Source organism: Triturus cristatus, chromosome 6 (assembly GCF_964204655.1).
Source record: "Triturus cristatus chromosome 6, aTriCri1.1, whole genome shotgun sequence".
NCBI lineage: Eukaryota > Metazoa > Chordata > Amphibia > Caudata > Salamandridae > Triturus > Triturus cristatus.
In genome coordinates, this window is record NC_140589.1 from 348,499,002 (window position 1) to 348,526,355 (window position 27,354).

The window sequence follows — 27,354 nt, forward strand, 5'->3', positions numbered from 1 at the left end:
GGACTCTTGGTGGTTTGGTATTGGCAAAGTAGTTATCAAACTGATCCGGTCTGTGGTCTCCAGGGGGAGTTTTGAATAGTGATTTCATCGGCACCCCTTATGTAAGCAACCTAGTTTAGCCAGGATCGAAACAAGGTAGCTGCTGTATTTTTCCAGATACTGAGGCCGGACTTAGAGGCTGCAGACAATATGCCTATACAAGAGACTATCATTATGTGTCTTGAGTTGTAGGGCAAGGAAGACTTGAAAAAGTGAGACAAAGTCCCTTTTCAGATGTACCCCAAATAGAATTCGGATAAAATAGTATGTGCAGTCCCGGAAATGAGAAACAGTGCTACAGTAGAAAATTAAATGAGGGCGATCCCCAGAGGCTTTATTACAGTTCCAACACATTGGGTCCTCTCTAAGAGACATCTTATAAAGTCGTGATGGGGTCCAGAATGTCCTGTACAGGAGCCAGTATTTTGTTTAGGATAGAGAGAGGGAAATTTTATGAGAGACAGCTGATTTCCAAATTAGGCCTCAAGTGTCCAAGAGATAGCCCCAGTACGGCCCATTTTTCCAGAAGTTTTGATGTCAAATTTGTAGTTTCAGGCGTAAGAAGGTGATAGAACTTGGAGGATAGGTGGATGGTTTTATTAAAGGAGGGGATGATCTTAAGAGAGGGTTCCCCATTGGGGCATTTAGGTTTAGACAAACTGACTTTGAGCTTGAGGAAGTCATAGAAGTCTGCATCTAATAGATAATATTGTTGTTGTAGTTCTCTGAAGGAAAGAGGGGCTTGCTGTGTGTCTAAATGTTTCAAAAAGTGGATATCCTTAGATGCCCATAAACACCAAAATATAGGTTCCCCTTCAAGTTTGATATTTGGGTTATGCCAAAGAGAGTTCAGGTTAGAACGGGCAGTTGGGGTCTCTAATAGTCAGTCAATCCTCAAGAGAGCTCTTGTATTGTTAAACATAGATTTGGCTGGTGGGTGGGATCTTGTTTTGATATTTAGAAGCCTTATGGGGTGCAGATCTCCTAGAATATCCTTCCAAATTAATAGTCATGTGCGGGGTATAATTCAGATGTTTGGGTAAACCATAGAGAGCTTGCCTGGCTAAGAAGGCAGTTTGGTAATTTCTGAAAACGGCCAGGTTAGCTCCTCCCAGATTCATGGGGAGGTGCACTTTTGTAATGGAAATTCTTAGCGTTTGTTCAGCCATATACATTTTGTTAGCAACTTGTTAAGTCTGTGGTGGAATTAATCAGTTAGTACTAAAGGCAGTATGCTTATGAGGCAATTGACTATCAGGCTGATCATGATTTTGATAGTCTTAATGCTGCCCTACCAAGCGATGAATTTGTGGTTCCATCCATCCAGTGGAATTTCAGTTTTCTTTAGCGTTTGGTTTTCATTGTGGTGGAGCGGTTCTAGTAGGTCCGAGCCAAATTCTAGACCCAACTATTTTATGAAATGGTGTTGCCAGGACAGCCCTGCAGAGTTTAAAAAGTCACTAGTGCAGAGATTATTTAAACCCTTGACTTCGGATCTGACCTTATTGAACTTATAGCCTGCAACTAGGGCATATTTGTCTATGGTCTGCAGCAAACAGGGGGATTGACTGATCTGCATTTTCAGTCATGATTAAAATATCGTTGGCGTAGGCCACCACCGTCACTGTGGTTTTATTAAAAGAAACACTGTCGATGGAGGTGTTAATCTGAATATTATGGAGTAAGGGCTCAAGAGTGAAGATGTATAGAGAGACAGCCTTGCTAGTGCCTCTTTCTAAGTTTGAGTGCATCCCAATTGGTGGAGGGAGAAGTATCTGAGGCAAAGTTTTCTTTAAGATAGTTTAGTATAAAGTATCTGTATGCTGCATCTTTAATTGGTTGATCATTGAGCCTCCAAAGTTAGTCTTGCATTGGTTCCAATAAGAGATAGGGTAACTGCGGAGTGATCGGAAACTAGTCTTGGTTGAATGTCTGTTTGGTCAATTAGATGTGCGTGTGCTTTAGATATCAGCAAGTAGTCAATTCTTGAGTAGGATTTGCATAGATTGGAAAAGAAGGTATATTCCCTGGTATCAGGGTGTTGCAGTCTCCAAGAGTCATGTAGATTTAATCTAGAGCACAGTTTAAGAAGTGAATTGTGTGATTTAGAGGGTTGAAATGAAGTATTGGATTGTCAGTCAATGGTAACATCCATGGGGAGATTAAGGTCTCCTTCCATGATAATTAAACCATCAATCAATCAATCATGGCATTTGTAAAGCACACTACACACCTGCGAGGGTCTCAAGACGCTGGGGGGGGGGGGGTGGGTGGAAGCTGCTACGGTTCGAAGAGCCAGGTCTTGAGAAGTCTTCTGAGGGTCTTCGGTCTGCCGTAGGCGGATGGGGAGGGTATTCAATGTCTTGGCGGCGAGGTGGGAGAATGATCTGCCGCCACCGGTTGCTCTTCGGATGCGGGGGACGGTGGCGAGGGTGCGGTATGCGGAGCGGAGCTGGCGGGTGGGGGTGTAGAGGCTGAGTCGGCTGTTGAGGTACGTTGGTCCGGTGTTGTGGAGTGCCTTGTGTGCGTGGGTGAGGAGTTTGAAGGTTATCCTCTTGTTAACAGGGAGCCAGTGCAGGTCTCTCAGGTGGGGTGTGATGTGGCTGCGGCGAGGGATGTCGAGGATCAGGCGTGCGGAGGAGTTTGGCCGGGGCTCCTGCGTAGATTGCATTTCTGTAGTACAGTCTACTGCTGACGAGGGCCTGGGTGACCGTCCTTGTTTCGGTGGGGATCCACTTGAAGATCCTGCGAAGCATGCGGAGGGTGTTGAAGCAGGAGGAGGAGACGGCGTTGACCTGCTTAGTCATGGAGAGGGTAGAGTCGAGTAGAACCATCGGTAGGAACTTGGCGTAGAGGAGTCGCCAGAGAGCCACAGAACTCCGGATCATCAATTTTTGGGCCGTACACATTGAGGACGTGGAAGCAATTAGTGTTTTTGAATATTTTTGTCACGATCCATCTTCCCTTATCATCTGTTATGTGAGAGTCAACAGATAGGATTGATTCTTTAGTAATCAGCGTTACCACCCATCTCTTCTTATTGTTGGCAAGAAAGCACAGGGCGTCGCTAATCCAGTTCCTCCCAAATGATGACATTTCTTTGTGGGTAATCTTGGTTCCCTGTAGTAGGAGTACATCAGCTTTGAGTTTATAAAGGCAGTTTTCTTGCACTTAACTGGATGGTTGAGCCCCCTGACATTTCGGGAGACTCATTTTAAATTCCCAGCTAGGAGGTTGTTGGTCATGTTGTAGGAGTATGAATATGGTTATGAGATTTAGGAGCGGAGTACTTGAAATGTGCCTGCAGTAAGAATGGCCAAATTGGTCATTGATCTTAAAACATAACCTTCTTGCCTGTAGCAAGAAGCTTTTGGGGTGCAGACATGTCAATGATCTCCCTCTGGGAATGTGGGTGAAGGAGATTTATCACCAAGGAGTAGACATCATCAAGGGACAGATGTGGAGTATCAAGCCACACAAATTGTCAGGTGTAACAGAAAAAAGTACATGAAAATATAACTGAATACAACCAAAAAAAGAAACGATTCCGTACCCTAATCCCCCCCCTCCTCCCCCTACCAACCCTGAACATTGAATGTGAGGGACGCGACAGCAGGATAACCAACTGTAACTGCATTCCAATGATTAACATAACAAATGATGAAGCAGTAGGTCGCAAACAGGAAAATAACAGAAGTCACAAAGGTTTTGGAATCAGAGTGCAAGTAAACAGCTAAGACTAACAGTGGCACCCAACTAGAATAATTTTACAATGTCACAGTTATGGGTCTAGGAAAGAAAACATGCTAGGACGAGAGTGGGTCTTCTCTCGTGTTTACTGCAGGAGACCATTGATGGCAGAAGTAGAGCGCGCCAATGAAGGCTGTCAACAGGAGACCATGAATTGGTTATGGGATCATGGGAAGGCAACCAGTAAAGCTGAGGAATATATTGGAATGTAGGAACCCCTTATTGCTGCCGGGTAAGAATTGCAGGAATAGGGAAATCTCAATTCTGTAATGGTGAAACATATGAGTAGAGAAACAGGTGGTGTCCTATGTCAAAGTTTTGAAAAACAGGTACCATACATGTAAAACCGTGAACAACCCGTAGATTAAAACCAGTAAAGCAAAAACCTGTAATGCATTTTTAACGCTTGCAAAGGACTCAAAGTAGGCAGAGTGTATAGGCAATCCTAAGCTGTGTCAGCAGAAAGAGCAACAGTTCCTAACAGCTAAGCAGACATGTAACATAGTATATTGGTGTGAATTAAGGCACTTGCAGAGTTTCATTACTTTAGATTGGTGGAAGATGTTTGATGGATGTCCATTAAAATACCATCCCTTTCATCTAGAAAAGATTTTAGATTCTGAAGTCGCTTAAGATACAGTGTCTTCCATCACCAAGAACTTTGAATTTCGTTAGACCGATGAAGGAGAACTGAAGATTAAGCAAGTCTGGGTCTAAGGGCAAGAAAACCCTTTCTGGCATCCACTGTAGGCTTAGAGTAATCCTGCGAGATAAATATTTTATGGCCGTTCCACATTATATTGTTATATTTATGCGTATGACAGAGGATTCGTTCTGTATGCTGGTATCTTAGACGACGGCAGACATTCTGGCGTGTAATATTCCTGTTGTCAGGTTTAAACGATGGGATGCGATGTGCTCTTTCCAGTTCAAAGTCTTTCTTGAAAGGTAAGTCTTTCATTTGTGGTATCCATCTGTCCAAAAAGGCAATGCAAGAGTCTGACGAGTCCTCAGACCCTTTGGGCTCTCTATAAATAGGTAAGTTCCCTATGCGGTTTCTGTCTTCCAGCTCGGCTTTATCCATTTGTAGGTTTCAGGTTGTGATCTGTAGTTTCTGGATATCCTTGCTTGAGAGAGCAGTTTTGTCTTCCAGGGAGATGATTTGCGCTTCTGCATCACCCATTTTGGCACAAATAGTGTTAATGTCAGCTCTGATAGCGCACAGTTCCAGTTGCATCATATCCATGTTGGCATTGGTGGACTTAGCCAAGTCATGTACCTCAGTGAGTGTTTTAAGGATAATATCCATAGTGTTGTTTATGTCTGCTTTCCTTTTAATAGCCGAGTCGGGAAGCTTTGGCTCTGCTTTGGAGCATTTGTGGCTTGGTTTGATTTCTTTTTCTTCCATGGTTTTGCCAGAAGAAATATATTTTATGGTACACCCAGGCTGATTCTGAGTCAAGATTAGGGATAACAGGCACAGAACTCAGCTTGGTTACAGATGATGTTAAGAGCGGAGGCAGTGAATATGTAGATAGAGCATGTGGAGTTTGTAGGCCACACTTGTTAGCAGACAGATAGAGAAATCAGCATTCGAGCTGTAGAGCCCCAAAAACAAGAGACCAGTAAACAGAGGTACCTATTTGCAAATCGTTTAGCGTCTGAAGCAAGGGTGTAAAACCAAGATCAGTTACTGGTGAAAGTAGCAACATGTATAGACTATAAAGGCCAGGGGGACTTATGCTCTCAAATAGTGATGTTTGGATTGAATCACAGCCAGACTTGAAGAGTCAGGGACCAGCAGCTCAAGTAGTGATGCTTGGATTAAATCACAGTCTGTCATGAAGAGTCAGGGACCAGCATAGTTTAGACCAAGAGTGTTCATAATGTCTTATGATTTAGCAATGAGCATATGTAGGGGTCTAGGATAACAAGAGATTGATGACTACAGGGATTCTAGAGTACCTTCTGGTAGGCTGCCATCTTAAAGTCTGGCAAGGTGAGATGAGACAGACTCCAAACCAGAGAAGCATTGGTTGCTAGCTGGTAGATTTTAGGTGACCCTCCTTCGGAGCAGTAATTTCATAAAACCAAGATTACTTGCCAATTCCTGCTCCAGCGTGTCCAAGTGTCAGTGCCTGGTTTCGTCCAGTCTGGCGGTCAGTTTGCTTACCAGTGCGCGCTTGTTACGAAGAGTCTGACACTTAGCGATGATATTTTCAGGAAGGTGCCAGTAATTCTACTGATAAATGAGCCTCCAGGGTGCCTGCAATCTTCTGACACTCGGATCTGTCGGTTTCTTTACATGAGGAGAGCTGCAGGTCATACTATCGTTCAATTGCAATCCGCGACGGTGGGAGCAGCATAGTTACGCTGCCATACACCTCACCATTCAAGCCATGCCCCCACTGCTGTTGACTATTAAAACAGTTTTTCTAGTACCCATTACATCGGTTAGGAGGGTCAGTGAGCTTCGCGCTTTCTTGGTTCACCCTCTGTACACTAGCTTTTTTCCCTGAGAAACTGGTCCTTCGGATGCGTGGCACATTCCTGCCGAAAGTTCTTCTCAGTCAGAGCATCAATCTGCCTACTATTTTAGTTGCACCTCATTTTTCTAAGGTGGAGTAGAGACTCCATTGCTTGGAACCGAAGAGAGCTCTCTCTCTTTACATTGATCGCACCAAAGACCATCAGGTGGACGATTAGCCTGATTTACTGGAGCAAAGAAGGGCCTTGCTGTGCAGAAGCAGACCATCTCTTGATAGATTGTACTCTGCATTAAGATCTGCTAGGCCTTAGCTAAGTAGCAGCCTCCTAAGGTCTTGAGGGCCCATTCTACCAGGGCCAAGGCTGCTGCTACTGTTTTGGCTTGCAGGGTACGTGTCCTGGGTGTCTGGCTGTCACTCCACACGATCACAAAGCACCACTGCTTAGACAGTCAGGTCCATTGAGATGGGCATTTTGTGTATCAGGTACGTCAAGTTGGGCATTTTGCCCTTTCCGTCCTCCATGGGATTCTTCAATTAATCTCAGACACTAGCAATCACTTGGGCCACATCCCAATCCATTGTTTATTTACCCTCCATTCCACCTCAGTTTGGACCCAGCCATATGCAAATCAGTGTTGAACCTGCTTCTCATGGGAACTGTCCAGCCCCAACTGACAGGCCAGATCCTCCCAGGTTCACTGTGCTACCAGAACCAAGCTGTACCTGGCTGAAGAACCCTAACTAGGGCGAAAACTGTCCTAGGTTGCTTGTGTTCCGATTCAAGGAGGACCTGGCAGTTCGAGCTGGACTGTTCCCACGAGGAGAAGGGTCGAGAAGCAGGGTCAAGACTAATTTGCATATGGCTGGGTCCAAACTGATGTGGCAAAGTGGGCAATACTTCTAATACTTATACAGAATTATACCTAATCTGGAACACCTAAAGTATTATAAAAATAAAGGTGCTGTAAAGCAAGGCCAAAATAATACAAAACAAAACACAACAAGGTTAACATGAGGTCCAGAATGCAAAGCACACTTTAAACACTACTAATATTGTAACAAAATGCCTATTTTGTTTAGACAACCCCATTTGTTGCTGAATTTTATTGATGGTTTTTAAAGTCTACACACTGAGTCACCGCTGTCTGGTGCCCCATGTTTGTGATCTGACCCCTAAAATGCAGAAAATGGCTAATACCTCATTGGCTTATTAAACATTTCTGTAATGCCATAGTATATGGCATGACAAGTTAGACATCTCCTTTAGACTGCAGTACCTATAATGCCTGCCACTAGTATGACAAGAAAACGTCTTCAGGCTTACGATTATGGCATGACTGCAGTGCGAACTGTTAAAATAGCCCATCTCGTAGAGACTTCTAGCCACAGATTCCAAACCTTACAATTATTCCCAGGCGTCAGCCTGGATGCGGAATGTTTTTGTGAGCACTGTGGTGTTGTCTGAAGTGATGTGTGCAGTGCTTATATAGGTGCCGCCCCGCGTGCTGAATCGGTCCTTTTCTTTCCACGCCAGTCAGCGCAGATCCCCATTCAATTTTTGACTGACCTTTTTTCGACTTTTTGTCTAAGTCTTTTTTGAGAGATCTTCTCCTGGTGGGGCAGGGATGTCCACTTGGAAGGCCGGCTTCAAACTCTGGGGCGCCTGTCATCGCCTGATGTCATTGACGGCCCTGCACCTTGTTTGCTTCTAGTGCCTGGAGCACGACCATGAAATGAAGGCCTGTGCCAATTGCCGTGCCATGCACCTCAAGGCCTTGAGGGAGTGGTTCCTCAAGCTCCTTGCCACCCAACATGTGATCTTGCAACGGTCTCGATCCCGCGACTTTCCTCTCAAACAGGATCGGTTGAAGTGCCCAAGATACTCGTCACACTCCAAGTCATCCGGGCATTAGGGTAAGTTCTAAAAGAACAAGAGGTTGAAGAGGTATTCAACTTCATCCCGTCCGTAGCAGTCTTGAGACAAGAAGAGAGAGTGTCATCATTCGAGGCCTGGCTCCGTGGTTGAGCCTGTGCCTGGGCTGGCACCGCTCCTCCCTGAGTTTCAAGGAGGTGGTGCGACTCCCACCTTTGACAGTTTTATGAGGCCATGTGCCTCATATTTGGGTGGCCCGTCCCCACTGGCACGCCTTTGGGCCCTGTGAGTTCGGTGAGGGGCCCCTACTAGTTCCCCGCCGGCGAGTCCACCTTCTAGTTCTCCGCCGGCGAGTATTGATAATTAATTATTTGGTAATAACTTTTTAATAATTAATATTTCTATGTTTTGGGAATTCATTTGTTCATTAATTAATAATTGATAATTGAAATTAATTAATATGTATTGGTATTCATCAATAATTTGTTAATTATTAATTGCTAAATATTTTCTAATTGTTTTTTGGTATTGGAAATTAATTATTTTTTATTTTATTATTTGGTAATTGTTTATAATTATTATTTAATTGTATGTATCAATTTAATTGTTAATTATTATTAGGGCTCCCGGTTTTATGGTATTTATTTTTTTACCATTTCCGTCTGTATTTATCCGCATTTATTTTTGCCACAAGCTAAAGACGACGCTACAGCTAGTATTTTTCCACATTTATTTCAGTCCCCAAAAACACATGTGCAACTGCTTGTACACGGACACAAGAGCCGAGGGAACCACAAACTAAATGGCAACGAACTCAACACACACCGATCACAATGCAAAAGGGACACCACAAGCCACCAGGCCGCAGACAGACATGGGGTTAAGTGTGCATCCAGCTTCAAGAGTGGGATCTAGGACTAGTTGTTGCAGACCCAGAACATTGAAATTGCCAGCAAGAGCCAGCGTCCAACTGCTAGTGAAATGTGTAACTGTGTAGATTATGCCCATAATTTACAATGCTGTTACCTGGTCGTTGTAACTGTTTTATGACCATGTATCTTAAGGTGACATTTAAAATGGCCATGGCCTTACAATCCTACTCTGTAACATGATTGGAGGCCCGTGGGCAGAGCTGCATTATTCACAGTAAGCAAAGAACAAGAAAATAAGCTCATGAAACCGAATGCACAACATGTATAGCTGATAACCCCTCACATGAATTAGCTTCCTAATGGGACAGAGCTGATTTACCCATTTATAAAGCGGAGGCCGAGGGCGTAATTTACAGCGGGTAGTGAACAAACTCAGAGCGCTGAGGGACACAAAAAACACTAATGAAAATGCCAGGACATAGGCATGCACATTAAACACGCGTTTCATTGTATACATTACAATTATTATTAATGATTTAATTCCTTTCACCTAGCGCTACCTGTTCACTACCATATTGGCTTACTGGCTGAATTAAAACGTCTCCTGCTGTTCGCAGAATGCAAAAATGTGGTCGACCCGGTTGACGCTTCTAATTATCATTGTATATCATTGATCAATACAGGCATGGGTAGCAAAATAATGCACTAGTGATTATATTGAAATAGTTTTGCCTCCTTTGTGCTGTAAAAAAAAAAAAATCGATATTATAAATTATGCTGTACATTCAGATGACGCTCGTTACAACCCCCTCACAAGAATAACAAATGCTGTTCGCCCTGTCTCGATTCAGATTGTTGCACTGCTGGTTATCTATGGAGCAGGCACTCATCCCGCTGAACTACCTTACAGAATATATCATAACAGGTGTTGTACTAGACTTCAAAAACATTTGGAAGTGAGTTCAGATGAAAATCTGGTGGTGCTAGTCGAAGTGGAAGTCTAATACAGAGGTAAGCTTATGCTCTATCCCAGAGGAGCCGTTTGCTACTGAGAAGGAATGATACTCATTACAGCGCTGCATCCTGCCAAGAAGTGCTGTGCTAGCTTTCAAATCTAAGCAGTGCGGACACATACTACCTGACACAGAGGTGCAATTAGAGCCAAATTTCGGGGTGGGGCTACTGGGGTGGGGGTTTGATTCTCCCAGCAATATGCAGAGCGGAGATGCAGGGACACTTAGAAGAGGTGAGAAAACACAACAAAGTCGCGTTAGCAAATAATTGGTCTTTTAAAGACCTGTGAAGTACTCGGGTGTGGCTGTGTTTGTGCCGGGGAAACTGTCTCAGCCGAGCTGACACACACGACGGGGGAGGAGGTCTGAAGCTCTTTGAACCCAATGGCGTTGCGCGCCATTAATCTGTCCCCTGAGGCCACAGAAATACACTTGCGGAACAGATGCTGAATTCAAAAGAAGGGCTGGGGCAGCAACAAAAGAAACAGGGGATTGGCAACTCTGGGCTGAAGCACGGCTGCCAGGCAAAATGTACTAGTATTTTGCAGTTTTTACATATAAATACAGACAAAGGAAAAATTGTTTTCCGTCTGTATTTATATGTAAAAATCCGTTTAAACGGAAACCGGGAGCCCTAATTATTATTAATTGGTAATAATTTTTAAGTACTTGTTGGTATTGTTAATTAATTAATTGTTATTTAATAATTAAATCATTTATTTAAAAAAAATGATTGTAATTATTAGTAAGTTATTTTTACCCCTACGCTATCTAACACTTTCCCTACTGTTGCACTCTCTGGAGTTGAAATAGTAATTTTAACCCCTACGCTATCCAACACTTTCCCTACTGTTGCACTCTCTGGAGTTGGAATAGTAATTTTAACCTCTACGCTATCCAACACTTTGCCTACTGTTGCACTCTGTGGTGTTGGAATAGTAATTTTTACCCCTACGCTATCCAACACTTTCCCTACTGTTGCACTCTCTGGAGTGGGAATAGTAATTTTTACCCCTACGCTATCCAATATTTACTGTTTTAGTTAATGTAGGGTATACTTTATTTAAGATTTTTTTTTTATTTGTTATATATATTTTTATTTATATTGTATGTATTTATCAAATGTTTTTTAACAATTTATAAGTTATTACAATAATTAATTGTAAATATTAAGTATATATATATTATATTGTATATGTATATATATATTTTTTTTTATTACTTATAATTTTAAACCTATTTTTAACTGTTTATTTTAAATTTATATATCGGGAACAACCAGGTCCTAGTCCTTCTTGTGGCTCTGGACTGGGTTCAGAGAGTTGGGTATCCTGAGCTGTTGAGCATGGCCATCAGTCCTCTGATCAGGCTGCTTTTTCGGCAGATCATCTGTCGCAGCAGCAGGGGAGGGATCACCAACGGAACCTATCAACACTCTTCCTTTATGTGTAGAGATTGAGCAGTGACAGTTGACAGCTTTCGAGCTTCCGGCCAAAGTCTGCACTGTTATCTTGACTGCCAGGCATCCCTCCACCAAGAATGTTTAAGTCTGCCGCAGGGGTAAGTGTTTGTCATGGGATGCAGAAAATCAGGATTGACCCTCTTTCTGTTCCCCTCCCTCCAGTCTTTCTCTTTATCCTTTCTTTTGCCGGGCAGGGCTCTGCTCTGGGCATCCTAAAGGGCGATATTTGCGCCATCTCATCATTTCTGTGGTTACCTGATCAGCCATCCCTCTTCAAATCCCCTAGTTCTTGAAAGGTTCGCAGCACATGTTCCCGCTTCGCTATTCATCATGCTTCAGTGGGACCTTAATCCATAACATCTGCCTGGAGGGTTTGTGAGCCTCAGTCTTTGTCATCAAAGCCTCCGTACCTCACCATCTACCCAGAAAAGCTGGTTCTTTGCACTAGAGCCTTCTTTCTTCCAAAAGTTGTCGCTCCCATTCATATAGGCCAGTCCAGCACCCTGCCTACTTTTTACGCTCCGCCACATCCCCCCATAGGAAGAGGAGCGACTTAAACATCTGGACCCAAAAACAGCGTTATTGTTCTTCCTTGACAACACAAAAGAGTTTCGGGAGTATGACCAATTCTTTGTGGTGTATGTCGGAGTGAAGAAGGAAAGGGCTGTCCAGAAGTGGACCATCTCTTGATTAATTGTGCTCTGTATTAAGATATGCTACTCATTAGCCAAGTAGCAGCCCCCTGAGTGCTAGCATGCTCATTCCACCAGGGCCAAGGTGTGTTAGCACATGGAGTCACAGTCCTGGACATCTGCCAGGCAGCAATGTGGACCTCTCTGCACATGTTCACAAAATACTACTGCCTGGACAGTTAGGTCCATTGGGACGTGCACTTTGCCTGTTCAGTACTGCAAAACTTTTTGGTGTGAAATTGTTTCGCAGACCCACCTCTGGGGAGGTATTGCTTGGGTATCCATTCTAAGGGAAGGAATCTGTGGCTGGAAGTCTCTATTGGGTGAGCAAGTTACTTACCTTTGGCAACGCTTTATCTGGTAGAGACTATATCTAGCTTCAGTTTCCTTACCAACTCACCCCTACTCCCTGCTCTGTAAACAGATTTCTAGGGACAGGGCTTTCCCCTTTCAGGACCATAGTTTTCCACACCATTGGTCAGTGTTGTTTGTGGCTCCGCACTCCTTGTGTGGACAGTCGCGAAAAGAAACTGACGTCAGCTCCTGGGGTGGTGCACGGATAACGCCGACTACACCATGTGGAGCCGAACGATGCCACCTACCGGCGCACAGAGTTACTGCTCACAAAAAATTCTGGATTCAGTCGGACGCTGGGGATGATTCTAAGGTAAGGAATCTGTGGCTATATAAAGTCTCTACCATATGAGGTGTTATCGAAGATCAGTAACTTGTTCGTTATAACAGGTAGAAACGTCCCTTTTAAATATTAGTAAGGAGGCCTTGTTGCCCATACGGTAGGGTGCGTGGTATTTAAAAGTGGGACATGTAGCAAATGTATGTTAACATGTCCCTACAGTAGCAAAGACCTAAAAACTATTTTGACATTTTCACTGCGACAGGCCTAGCTGTCCTATGTAGAAAACCAGAGTAGGGATTAAAATACTATTACTATATCTTGGGAATGGTACAGCTAGAAAAATAATTAAACAACTATTTATAATGGTTATTAAAATCTATTTCACTAGTGATGTATGATTTGTAATAATTATTAAGGAAAATTAACTTTGAAGCTCCTGGAGTCTAATTTGTATTTACCCTTCCAGCTTCTCACATCCTGTGCTCAGCCCCTGGGAATAGGTGTGAAATGCCTCTCAGTAGCAAAAAAAAGACTGACCTGAATGGGCGGAGATGACTCCTTTGAACTCCACATAATATTCATGGTGGTGCTGTGAGCATCCTGTGACATCTGTTTCGTATCCTACCTGACCGGTCTGTTGAGTCACATGAAACACCCTGAAAGCACTTGAAAGGGATACAACAGGTTGCCAAAACAATTCTTGCATGTTGCCACTCTGGTTGCTGAAACAGACGTCTGTCCCTGGTTTGTCGGAGTACAGTCCCTGCTTCAAACTGGACATTAGTATTGGAATTGAGAGGGCACTGGTGATCTCTGTCTGTTACACACAAACACACACACACTCACCCAGCCCTCAGAGCTGGGTGAGTGTGCCTAGGAGTCCTCCCCACCCACTAGCTAGTGCCAAGCATAAATATGACATCCCGAGGCACCACATCAGAACACTGGTGGACTTGTAGAAGAATACGAGGTGAGCTGAACCTGCTGCTCTTGTCATCTGTGAGAAGAAACTGAGGAGGTAATACCCTTTTCCACTTGAAATCCACGGACAGAAACATCTTCCAGGGATCATAAGACTGAACCCCAAGATTGTTTCAATAACATAAAAAAAGCTGAAGAGGACATTTCTGTGACAGATCCGAGCTGACTAGTGGCAGCTGGACCTAGACTGGACTTTGCCATTGCCTTCTCCCTGACACCCTGAGAGCCTCTTATTTCTCCCTTTAAAGTGCTTGGGGGTGGGGCCTTAAAAATGTTCTCCTGTGGTAGTTTGGACACCAAAAGAAGTTTGGGAGCGTTTTCAAAACTTTTGCTCACTGTGGTCTCACAGCCGCAGACCAATATGAGCACTTTTTTAAACTGCCGCAAAGTAATTTAGAGTCAATGAGTGCTACAGAGATTTACATTGGGTTATTCCATTTTTTTAAAAACTTATTTGGTTTGGAAGATCAACATAACACAATAAAATATAAACGTTCAAAATAATGTTCAATCAGAGCTTTTTAAACTACACTCTTCTCCCTCCGTATACCATGAGTTGTTGTTTACTCCTGCAAAGACTAGCTACAACCAACTTCCCTACTGTTACTAAATGGTGACATAGGGTTCCACATTGCATACCTGAGCTGCCTCCCATTTTGTGTCCTCCTAGTATTACAACTTTCGGGTCGTCGGTTTTATACTTACCAATAATCTCAACCTGGACTTAAATTTTGGTCACTATGTAGTATCTAGGCAATTCCTTCACCTAAACGTTTGGGAGCCATGAGTGTTTGTCTTGTGACTCACCTTTTTTCCCCTCCCACACAAAGAATAATTGGAGCTGCAGAGTGTTCTCGTCAGAATCCGCACCTGGAGACTCTGAAAATAATATAGATACCTAGGCATAATATCAATCCTCTGCACTGCCGCCATTCAAGCCATGTTATGTACATCTCCTTCTACCTACTGATGTCTACTCTCTAATCCCTTTCTCATAGCAAATGTGATATCTAAATAAGGTAGGTCCTGTTGCACCAGGTGAACTCCACTCTACCCTCTACCTCAGCCCTTTTGCCTGCTGAAGTTCTGATATCTGAGCTTCTTTTTAAAGGAACATTTGTGGCTAGATGCAGTGCTACCACCTTTGCGTTCTGTCCTACCGTATACACCCATCTGCCTTGTTGTTCTATGCATGGCCTGTGCACAACTGCCAGGAAAGCGTTATTGATGGAACTCGCAGATATTGTGCATCCGAGTGAAGTTCTACTTTGATACCGTATTTGGTCTAAATGCATTCAGTTGATTTTCTTGTAGTGGAGAGCACATTTCCTCAAGGAAATACATTTTTCATGCCCCTCAACCCATTTCCGCCCCACCAAACGCCACCAACCCCACGTTAAAGTTTTTCCCCGGTTAGATCTGCATGCCTAGGCTTAGAGGTTTATGCTTGGCCTGGTCTAGGTTTCATGATTTTTAATCTAATGGCTCCAATTCAGAAAGAAACCAAAAGAGTTCATTTTTCATGGAAAATGTGGCTGAACTTACTTTCTTTGCTAGCGACTTCACTGTACCATCTTTACTCTACCCTTCTGTCCTCTACTTCTTATAGGGAACATTTGAGGCCTACATTGTAATCCTTATTACTGTTGTGCTTCTAAGATTTAGTGTCACCAAATGGATTTTAAAGCCTGTGTTACTAGCTACATTTATTTTTCTGAGATAGTCACTTACAGTGGAAGAATGCCAGACAGAGCAGCTGTCTGGTTTTGAAAGACTTATTGGGGACATGTTGATAGCTGACCTGATAAGAAGCTGTCTAGTGTTTTCCATTTCCTCTTAATTTTGTCACTCTTATTTTCTTTCTTTCTATTCAATGTTTTTATTTGGTTTATCCCATCTATCTAGCCTTTGTTCATCCCATGGACCATAACCTGTTCACCATCTCTCTTTTATCCTTCTACAATCTGCTTTTCTTAAACTTTTTTCTCTTGTCTAAAAGCACTTCATGAGAATACACGCATTCACCTTATTCTCTGTGTTCTCCAAGTTCCACACTTCATTTCATAGCATTAAATCAAATTAACAACTTCGACATTTGAGCGATTCTTATGCACACTTTCACTTTTATACTGCTTCACCCTTTGAGGCGCTGTACCACACCATTTAATTACATGTTGCTTCTTTTTCATTCACTTCCACTCTACCTCCATGTTGCTCTGTCTGTGTTTGCTTCCCTCTGTGTTGCTTCCCCCGTACACAATCTCCGTGTTGACCCCCACCCCAGGTGCCTCTGTGTTGCTTCCATAGCCCCCCGTTTCTTCCCCCACCCTCTGTGATTCAGCCATAAGTATTGCTTCCCCCTTCCTGCGTTCTTCCACCACCTGTGTTCTGCCCCCCACATGTGCTCTCCTCCCCCCACCCATTACTGTTGCTTATTTTTTGTTTACTGATGTAACTCGTATTGGTAATCAAAAAGGAAATGACATTTGCTTAATTATGTGGGTGCATGCATGTTTGGTGCACATTTCTACAAAATGATGCAGTCGGCTGCATAGGCTTTTTTTCTGTTTATTCGAAATGCTGCACAGCATCAGGAATTCCGTGCAGCATAGCTAAAACCCTGGTCAAAGCCAAGAGGACACAAAGGCAAAACCTATTGACTTTGTCAGTGTTTGTTTATACAGTATACACGTAATGCCCCTCACAGTATGGTGTCTTCATTGTGTGAAGGAGCTTGCATGCTTCACTGAAGCATGGAGTATATTTTTCTTTTCAGACCAAAAGGCCAATATTTGATCGTCGAAATTTGGAAGAAGAGTAAAATTCGCAAAATAAGTGTGAGAAAAATCCAGCTTATACTATGTGTCATTTGTCGTAGCTCTGTAAATACGTAAACATTTCCAGTTCCATTTATGAGAGTAAGTGACCATGGAATTATGATCTGTTCAGTTATCAGCAATTTGCTTGACATTTATACTTATTTTTTACTGCAGAATATCCAAAAATATCCCAACGACAAAAGATGTAGAACCACTACTTGAAATTGATGGAGATATAAGGAGCTTTGAAGTATTTTTATCCTCACGAACCCCAGTCCTGGTCTCCAGAGATGTAAAAATCTTCTTGCCTTGTACTGTCAACCTTGACCCAAAGCTACGTGAAATAATTGCAGGTAAGTATGCATAGTGGCCTGAAAAAAATAGCTTTCCGATTTTTCTAGATCTCACCATTCAGAATTCCCCAGTATAAAGTGGGTCTTATTACAGTCTCAAAACAATGTAAAAAAAATGCTGTGAAGGTTTGTGGTCTTCATTAGTGATGACATTTCGCATAGTTCCAAGGGCGTTCATTTTGAATTTGGTCTTGATAAAAGCATACTTGAGTTTATGAAAGAGTAATACAGAACTAGATTCTTGGCCACTACTTGTTACTTGGAGATTAATTTTGCATGAACACCACAAACTGAAATCACATTTAGAAACGCTATGCAAACTTAATCCATAGTTTAAGTTCTGTATATTTTAACACACTAACAAAGAATTATATCATTTTAGGATAGTCCAAAAATACAGAATAACAGCGGGAAAAGTGTGTGCATTATATATGACTATAGTCCAGAGCATGGTGACCTGAGCAGGTAAACATGGCCTTACTGCCTATAAAGTAGATTCAAGGGCTCTTAGTGGGGCATATGCTAATGCAGGTTGTTAAGATAGGTTTGCTGGATAAGCAAATATTTAGCTCTAAATAAAGGTGGAGGCATAATGTGATTAACACAGTAGGCAAATCCCCAAAATCACGAAGGTGCCTCAGTACTGCCAGAAAGCTCAGCATGTATTACAGTGCTCTGATAACTGGCTATGGTTGAATTAGTAAGTATCAGGTGTGCATCCAAAGGTTTGTTATTGATTGGCTCCAACCACTTGTGTGGATAGGACGACAGGGGCTCAATGAGTTCAGCAGATCACATCCCTGTTCACCCACATGGGTGATTTATGCACATTTCATGATGGGTTGTTTATATGGCCTGTATTTGAAATGTTGGTTTACTATTTGTACGCCTTGTTTATAAATGCAAAACTGTCAAACCATGCAGGTGGACTTCATAAAGTAGACCAAGGCAAAATCTAAACTGTAAATGCAAAATTTGCACTGTTTTGTAAATTGTTTTGCATTCCGCAATTTTATTTAACTTTTGCCCATGAGACACTAGTAGGTGCAGAAAATGTAACAACGATTTCATTCTCTGTTCAAACCAGTCTTCTATTGGTAATCTTTCAAGAACTTTTTACACAAAGTTTTCACTCACAAGGAAAGTCTCACGAAATACAGGTGAATCACATTTTGTGTCAGTGTCATTTTTCAAAATTTCCATTAACGTTTGTGAAGAAATTATAGAAAATTCATATTTGCTATCATATATTCCACTAAAAGATGTGTGAGAGTCAGAAATTACCCCCATGTTGCCCTACGTATTCCTCCTTGCTGCCTGGCTTGCCCTTTTTCCAGTTGGGCATAATGTAATGTCCGGGCTAGGAAGCCAATATCAGGGTGCATCCTTCTGTGATAGATGCTCTGAGCCTTGGAAGAGCCTGTATTGACACACATCTCTCTGTAGTATATGTGCTGAATATCACAGCCCACAACTCTGCCCATATCTACTCAAGTGCATACCTTGATACCTGAGGCACCTGCATGTGCACACCAAGCATTATCCACACACATGCGTTTTGTCAACAGGGTGTGTGCATTTGTTTTTTTGTTTCTTTAAGTTCGAGGCATGTGGGCTGCTGAATTCATATCTGTGCATAGATCGCCGCCTAGTGTTGGGTCCGGATGATTGCACATTGTTGTCCTGGAAGAGTCTTTGAAGTATCACGAGATAGGTGGCTCCTCCCCTGGACTACAGTGCGCATGGGCATCCCCTCCATCCTTAGATAGTTTTTTTCCGCCATTGGGTTCGGATGTCCTAATCTTAGCTCTTAGAGTATTTAGGCCTTTATTCGTCGGTATTGTTTTCGTTCGGCGCCGAGTAGTTTCATCGAAGTTAGCCTTTGCCCTGCGACGTCCGAGGCCCGATCAAGATCGACGATGGAATCAAAAACATCGAATAGCCCCTTCAAGCGTTGCCCTCTTTGCAACGCTAAGTATGCTCGCTTCGACGTGCACCCGGTGTGCAACAAGTGCCTCTCTCCAAACCACGACGAAGCCACCTGCATGGCGTGCTCCAGGTTTTGATCGAAGAAGACCCTTCACATTCGTCGAGCAGCTCGGCTCGAGGCGCAGAAATCGGCGCCGCACCCGGACAACATCTTGATGAGGAGGTCGTGGACCTTGAAGTTCAGGGAGAGATGTCGGATCCGGCATCGGAGCGTGAATCCGACTATGATGCCGAAGACGAACATATAATAGATGAAGAGGAGGATGACGTCGTCGTACAGGTAGGAGACGACGAAGAGGCCCTTGGGGCCGAGGAGGATGGCTCAGAACATGAGCTAGGCCCTCAGGTCGCCACAGGGCCGAAGGAGGCACTCGATAAGGCTCAGGTCGCGGGATCGCCACAAGGCCTTACCCAAGATCATTCCTCTCGTTCTTCCGCCCCGCATAAACGCCCGGCGTCGAACTATCCTAAAGAGCCATCGGTATCCAAAGCGCCATCACTCGATCAACGAGAATCGAAACTGAAGGCAACGGCACCGAAATCGAAACCGAAAGTAAAAGTCTCTCCACGGCGACAAGGCCTCGAAGCCCTCGGAGCCGAAGACACAAAAGACGGCTGTCGACGCCAAGAGAGGTCATGGGGACGTTGAGCCAAGGGCGGCGCCGAAACTCAAAGCCAAGGTCGCCGACCCCAAAGTATCGGCGCCAAAGAGCGTCAACACAGATATGGAGGGCGGCCATCGAGAGCCAACCCATCCCGCTATTCCGGTCCAGAAGACGTCATCTGGTACGGGGCTTGATGCCACAACGAAGGAGTCGAAGGACCGTGTCCAATCCACGACGCCATCGCCCTTTGTCAAGCAGAAGGTGTCGGAGTCGTTATTACGCATCCACGACAAGGCTTCCACAACTGGTGCGAAGGCAGCCCCGCAGCCGAAAACGGTCAGCACGGTTCACATTGTGTCGACGCATATAAAGTTCGGCCTCCCACCAGCGGTGCGACCGAAAATGTTCGACGCAAAGAAGGATCTCGACCCGCAAGAAGCTCTCGACCCAAAGAAAACTGTCGATGCACCAACAGGAATACATATGGGACAGAGACCTGTTGCAGTGCCTCACGACGATGAGGTTCCACGGCAGTTTATCGACGCCACCACTGGCAGACTTTTCATATACAAACGGAAAATCGTAACCGAGACACCAATGGAGCCATACAAGATTCCATTAAAAAAGAAGAGAACCACATCACCAGTTCTGGTGGAACATATTCAATTTGGCACCCCAGAAACTCAGCCATTCTCGCACACTCTGATACGGATGCTGGAGATGATGGTGATGCTGAGGGCACTTATCCTGTGGATACTGACCCTGAGGACCAAAACCAACCTTGGGTGGACAATACGGATGCAGGGGACACACATACTGCTCCGGACACACAGGCATATGTGGCAAAAACATCTCCTACAGAGGACACTGCTGCTTTCAATGCCTTAATTGAAAGAGCCGCCAAAAATCATGACGTACAGCTCCACACTGATCCTATTGAGGACGACTTTCTAATGGATACCTTCTCTACTTCAGAAAGATCTGTGAAAACTCTGCCCATGCTCAAGGGGGTCCTAAAACAGGCTAATGAAATTTTTAAGGAGACCACTAGGGCGAGAGTCCTTAACCCTAGAATTGAAAAACAAATATAGGCCAGCTCCAGTGGACCCTGCCTACATAAAAGGACAGTTGCCTTTATCTTATCTTATCTTATCTTATTGTTTTGGTGAAGCGCAACAGCTGCCCCGGCAATGAGGCGTCCCGGCGCTGAAACCCAGATCCGATCCTGAGCTAGAGGGTCCGAGGACGGAGGAAAGTTTACGGGCAAGGGAATAAAAGAGTTTTCACTGCCTTCCGGAAAGCAGATAGGTTGTCTATCTCGCGAATATGATGTGGTAGTTCGTTCCACATCTTGGCTCCCAGGAACCTGAAGGAGCGTCCGCCCATGCGGCAGAGTTTTATGCGTGGGACGCAGAGAAGGTTTTGGTTGGAAGATCTCAGGTTCCGTGACGGCGCATAGGGAGTGAGAAGGGGTTGAAGCAGAGGGGGAGTGTTAAGTTTGAGAATTTTGAAGGTCGTGATGAGGGTCTTAAACTTGATTCTGGAGTCAACCGGAAGCCAATGCAGTTTCCTGATGGTTGCTCTGGCTGAGCATCTGCGGGGAAGGCCGACCAGAGTTCTAGCGGCCGAGTTCTGCACGCGTTGGAGTCGTGCTAACTCACATTTGTTGGCGCCAAGAAGGAGTACATTGGCATAGTCCAGACGCGAGAGGATGGTGGCTTGGATGATGAGTTGGCGGGTCTTTGCGTCAAAGAAATTTAGTATATGGCTAAGGCTTCTCAGTAAGCCAATGCAGGTGCCGGCAACTTTCTTGGTGTGAGCTCGAAAGTTGAGTGAGTCGTCCATCCAGACACCCAAGTTTTTCACTAGGGTTTTGGGGGGAGGGATGGTACCAAGGGAGGATGGCCACCAGTGCTCATTCCAAAGGCTGGTGTTTTTGCCAAGGAGAAGCACCTCTGTTTTTCCGCCGTTGAGTTGTAAACAGTTTGTGGTCATCCATTGGGCGACCGCAGAGAGTCCGTTTTTAAAATTAGAGGAAAGGTTGGAAGGTCCGTCTGAAAGGGCAATGGCCAGTTGTGTATCGTCAGCGTACGATACCAATGTCAAGCCCCATTCTTTGGCTACTGCCGCTAGTGGCTGAACATAAAGATTAAAAAGAGAGGGGCTTAGCGCAGAGCCCTGTGGGACACCCTGTTCAATAGGGTGGGGTTTAGATAGAAAGGGGGGGGCAGAGACTCGGAAGGACCTGTTTTTGAGGAAGGATCTGAACCACTCCAAGGCATGGCCCGTTACTCCAAAGGTTTCCAGACGTTTAAGAAGGATGACATGGGATACCGTGTCAAAGGCCGCGCTGAGATCCAGGAGGATCAGCGCAGCACCTTGACCGGCATCCAAGATCGTCCGGAGGTGCTCTGTGGTGGCTAAAAGAGCAGACTCAGTACTATGGCCTGGTCTGAACCCATTTTGTGATGGGTCCAGAATGTTGTTATTGACCATATGTTGGGATAGAGCGCTGTTAACATGTGCTTCAGCGAGTTTGGAAAGCCATGGAAGCAGGGAGATTGGGCGAAAGTTCTCCGGTTTAGATGGATCTAGGGTGGGTTTCTTGATGATAGGGGAAACCCACGCTTGCTTCCAGGCAGATGGTACACACGCTGAAGTAAAGGAGAGGTTCAGGATGGCGGTTAGCGCTGGTAGAAAGAAGTTGATAGAGTCAAGGAATTGGGCCGGGCGCATAGGGTCTGCGGGGGAGCCAGACTTGACTTTATTGCAGAGTGTAATAAGAGTGTCTTTGGAGATTTCTGGGATGTAGGTCAAAGTCGAGTAGCTAAGAGAAACGGAGGGGTAGCTAATGGTATTAGGGTCATGCTGGGGGAAGGAAGTGTAAATTTTCTGCACTTTGTCAACGAAGAACTTAGCAAGTTCTTCGCACTGTTGCTCAGAGGAGATCATAGGGGGGGGTGTTTTACTGCTCTGTAGTTCTTGTACGAGTTTGAAAATTTCTTTCGCGGGGGTGGGACTAGTTTCAATTTTGTCGGCGTAGAAGGCGGTCCGTGCAGCACGGATGGCTTTATGATACATTTTTTGTAGCAGAAGGTATTTACTTTTTTCTTCTTTATTGTATTCCCTACGCCAAAGGCGTTCTGCCTTTTTACACTCTTTTCGTAGTTTTTTGAGTGTGTCGTTGTACCAGGGGTTCGATGGCGAGTTACGACCTTTTGTCCATTTAGCAGGGATAAGACTGTCTAGTCCGCTCGTGATCCACTCGTGAAACGTGCTGTAGTTAGTGTTGATGTCAGCGTTAGAATCAGGGTGAAAATCCCCTAATGTCTTGTGTAGGTCATCATGAGACAGTTTATGCCATGGTCTTTTTAAACGGCTGGTCGGTGCCGTGTTGTGCCTGCTTTTGTAGACCGGGATGGCTAATTTAATAAGGGAATGATCTGTCCATCCCATAGGAAGGGGTGGCTCTGAGGTGAGTTCTTCTAAGTTGGAGAAGACAGGGTCTAGGATGTGGCCGGCTAAGTGAGTTGAAGTGAAGATGAGGGGGTTGAGTTGTAGTGCAGAGAGATCTGCGAGGAGCGTTTTGATCGTGGAGTCATTAAGTAGATCAAAGTGGAGATTAAGGTCTCCCAGAATGGTGAAATTGGGGTTTTTGGTGATTAAAGAGGTTATTGAGTCAAGGAGGGCCTCAATGAATTTTGAAGAGGGGCCAGGTGGGCGGTAGATGTAGAGACCCGACACGGTGAAGTTGGGAGTTATGGTGATTTTGAAGTTGGCGCATTCAGAATCAACCAGATTTTCCTTGACAAAAGAACAAGAGAGCGTTTTTTTGTGGATTATAGCGAGACCGCCTCCTCTATCCTCTCTGTTAATGGCCGACATCCGGTAGTCGTCTGGTAGAGTAAGATTGGGAATAGTGGAGGTGTCATCGCGAAGCCATGTTTCGCAGAGGAAGAGGATATCTGGGTTTTCATCCAGTATTAGAGTGTTAACCTCTAGGTGGTGTTTAACTAGTGATCTGACATTGAGGTGGAGTATCGTGATGGAGGTGATTTTGTCCGAACCTAAAAACTGTCGGACGGCGTGGGGTTTGGTGGTGGAGAAACTGCAGGTATGGCATTGCAAGCAGGTAAGACCGGGCTTACCCGTAATGTTTACACAGGATCTTCCGGGGTTCCAGCTATGGAGCGTCTTACTATCATAGGCAAGAAATGGTGATGGTATTTGGCCAGGGGGTCTGGCGAGAGGCGATGACTTGGCGATGACGGGCGCAGACGGGCTTGCCTTAGGCGCGCCTTCGGCGCGCAAACGGCGCTCCCGCTGCGCTCGTCCGCTGCGCTTCCTATACAGGCACATATCAAGGGAGGGAGGGGGCGTGGCCTGAAGGGGGCGGAGTCAGCGCACACGCCTGGGAGATTGGCGGCAGCTGAGAGGCGCAGGTGGGCGTGTCAGCTCAAGGGCAGCTGTGCGTTGATTCAATGGGGCGCTTAGGTGAGTGTTTGTACTCTTTAAAACACAGAAAACAGTGACACCACACAAAGCAGGAAATAAAAGAATTAACAGTTTTAAAAAACTTTAGAGTACCTCCAGCTCCCGGCTTCCGCCTCAGGACTGGGTCGAAGGTTTGATCATTGACTCATTGGTGGTTTCCAATGCTCGGAAGAGTGCCAACTCACAGACAACGGGTGATGCTCCTCCCCCCGACAAGGAGTCTAAGGTCTTGGAAACATCGGGAAAGAGAGATGCTGCACAGGCAGCTAACATCTGGAGAATTGCCAACACTCAGGCACTTCTCGCTAGATACGACAGGGCGCATTATGATACCCTAGAGACACTGCTGCAGCACCTCCCAGATCAGTATAAATAAGGAGTGGAGACACTTATTAGAGAAGGGAAGCTCATTAGTAACGCTTCCATTAAATGCGCTCTTGACGCAGCTGACACTGCAGCTAGGGCTATCAACACCAGCGTCATGTTAAGAGGCATGCTTGGTTGAGAATCTCAGGATTCAAACCAGAGATACAAACAACTATACTCAACCAACCGGTCAACCCTAACTCCCTCTTTGGCCCCGAGGTTGACACCACCCTAGAGAAACTCAAAAAAGATACAGAGACTGCAAAGTCTATGGGGGCTCTGCAATCCCAGCAGTTTCGGAGTGGGTCCTTTCGTCGCTCTAGCAACAGAGGACCTTCTAAAACACAGAACTCCCAACAGTCGCAGTACACTAAAGGAGGTACACAGCCCACCTATAACAAGAATAGTAGAGGTGGATACCGTGGAAACAACATCAAAGGCAGAGGCCGAGGAAACAACAGCTCCAGGTCCTCCGCCACCAACAAACAGTGACGCCTTGTCACTGCCCCCGACCACGTAACACCTGTCGGGGGGAGACTACAGAGGTTCCTGCCAGTCTGGGAATCCATTACTACAGACAGGTGGGTGAGAGAAATTGTCCAGTAAGGTTATTGTCTGGAGTTCACGTCCACTCCACCCAACATACCACCAAGACACCGTCATATGTCCGCAGAGCACTTGCACTTATTCCAACAGGAGGTTCTCAGTATGCTCCAAAAAGGAGCCATAGAACTCGTGCCTGCAAAGGAACAAGGATCAGGGGTGTACTCACTGTATTTTCTGATCCCCAAAAAGGATGGATCTCTCAGACCCATACTAGATCTAAGACCTCTAAACCGTTACATTCTGTCAGAGCATTTTCACATGCTCACTCTGCAACAAGTGCTACCGTTGCTCAGTCAGGGAGACTTTCTCGCAACATTAGACCTCAAAGATGCGTATTTCCATATACCCATACACCCCTCACACAGAAAGTATCTCAGGTTCACTGTTCTCAATCAGCATTACCAGTTCAGAGTCCTCCCTTTCAGGGTAACGACGGCACCCAGAGTGTTCACCAAGTGCCTGGCTACAGTGGCGGCACACTTAAGGAGACAGCACATACATGTCTATCCTTATCTGGATGACTGGCTTATCCAGGGAAAGTCGGCCCAGCACTGTGCCAGCCAAATGTCCCACACCATTCACCTTCTTCACAGCCTGGGCTTCTCACTGAATTATCCAAAGTCCCACCTTCAACCCAACCACGTACAGCAGTACCTAGGCGCAACCAAATTCAGTGAGGATCAACAGCATTCAGTTGCTCATAAAGAAATTCAGACCTCAAAACTCACTCCCAGCAAGAGTGTTTATGCAGTTGATAGGCATGATGGCCTCCTGCATCTTCATAGTCCCACACGCAAGATTACATATGCGCCCGCTTCAGGAGTGCTTGGCACGTCAGTGGAATCAGGCCCACGGACAGTTAAAAGACCTTGTGTTGGTGAGCGGTCGGGCATACAACTCTCTGCATTGGTGGAATCCACAAAACCTTTGCAAGGGCCGACCGTTCCAGGAGCCTGTTCCACAAATCATACTGACAGCGGACGCGTCTCTCCAGGGATGGGGAGCTCACGTACTCCATTACACAGTGCAGGGACTATGGTCGACACAGCAAAGGAGGATGCACATCAACCTTTTGGAACTAATGGCGATCTTCCTTGCAATGAAAGCATTCAAGATACACTTGTGCAACAAGGTCGTGTTGATCCGAACGGAAAACATGACCGCCAAGTACTACATACAGAAGCAGGGAGGGACACAACCGCCACAGTTGTCTCATCTGGTTCAGAGCATGTGGAAGTGGGCCATTCAGAGGAACATCTTCCTCATGGCGGAACACCTCCCGCGCAAAGACAACCAGATGGCAGATCTGCTCAGCAGGCACAGCCACCAAATGCACGAGTGGGAGATACATCCATCAGTACTCCAACCGTACTTCCGACAGTGGGGTCATCCAGAGATAGACCTATTCGCCACAAGGGAAAACGCAAAATGCCAAAACTTTGCCGCCAGGTTCCCACATCCACAGTCGCAAGGCAATGCAATATGGATGAACTGGTCCGGCAAATTTGCGTACGCTTTTCCTCAGCACCATTAATACCGCTGGTGGCATGCAAGCTCAAGCAACACTCGATGACGCTCATCCTGGTTGCTCCAACGTGGGCACGCCAGCCATGGTACACCACTTTTCTGGAACTCTCCGTGGTACCGCATCAAAGGCTACGGCTCACACCCACTCTTTTAACGCAGAGCCGTGGCGAGATTCAGCACCCAGATCCGCAACAGCTGAACCTGGCGATCTGGCTCCTGAGATCCTAGAATTTGGCTACCTAAACTTGCCTCCAGACTGTATGAATATCATCAAGGAGGCAAGGAGACCCACTACCAGAGCATGCTATGCGGCCAAGTGGAAGAGATTTGTCATGTATTGTAAAAAAAAATGACATAAATCCACTGGATGCGTCAACCCAGAACATTATCTGTTATTTATTACACTTATACAGATGCAATCTAGCATACAATTCCATCCGTATACATTTAACCGCATTGGCAGCTTACCTTCAGAACAGGCAGCACCTCTCACTCTTCAAAGTGCCTGCCATCAAAGCTTTCCTGGAGGGCCTCAAACGGGTCATTCCCCCTAGACACCCCCCGTCACCAGTCTGGAACCTAAATGTGGTCCTCACCAGACTGATGGGACCACCTTTTGAACCTCTACACTCCTGTGAGATTCAATTTCTAACCTGGAAAGTAGCTTTCCTCGTTGCCATTACTTCCCTAAGTCTAGTTGGTGAACTTCAGGCACTCACCATTCAGGAGCCATTTATACAGGTTCATGCAAACTGGGTCGTGCTACGCACCAACCCTACTTTCATGC

The 27,354-nt window shown here is 45.2% G+C and overlaps 1 protein-coding gene across 7 annotated transcripts in view; it reads left to right on the top strand.

Moving 5' to 3' along the window:
* KIDINS220 (kinase D interacting substrate 220) overlaps positions 1-27,354 on the top strand; it is a 1,251,292-nt gene that overhangs the window by 851,637 nt on the left and 372,301 nt on the right. For all 7 annotated transcript variants that reach the window (XM_085610740.1, XM_085610741.1, XM_085610744.1 and 4 more), the window contains exon 23: positions 16,802-16,980. In XM_085610740.1, the coding sequence (XP_085466866.1) occupies positions 16,802-16,980 (179 nt within the window). The remainder of the gene's footprint in view (positions 1-16,801; positions 16,981-27,354) is intronic.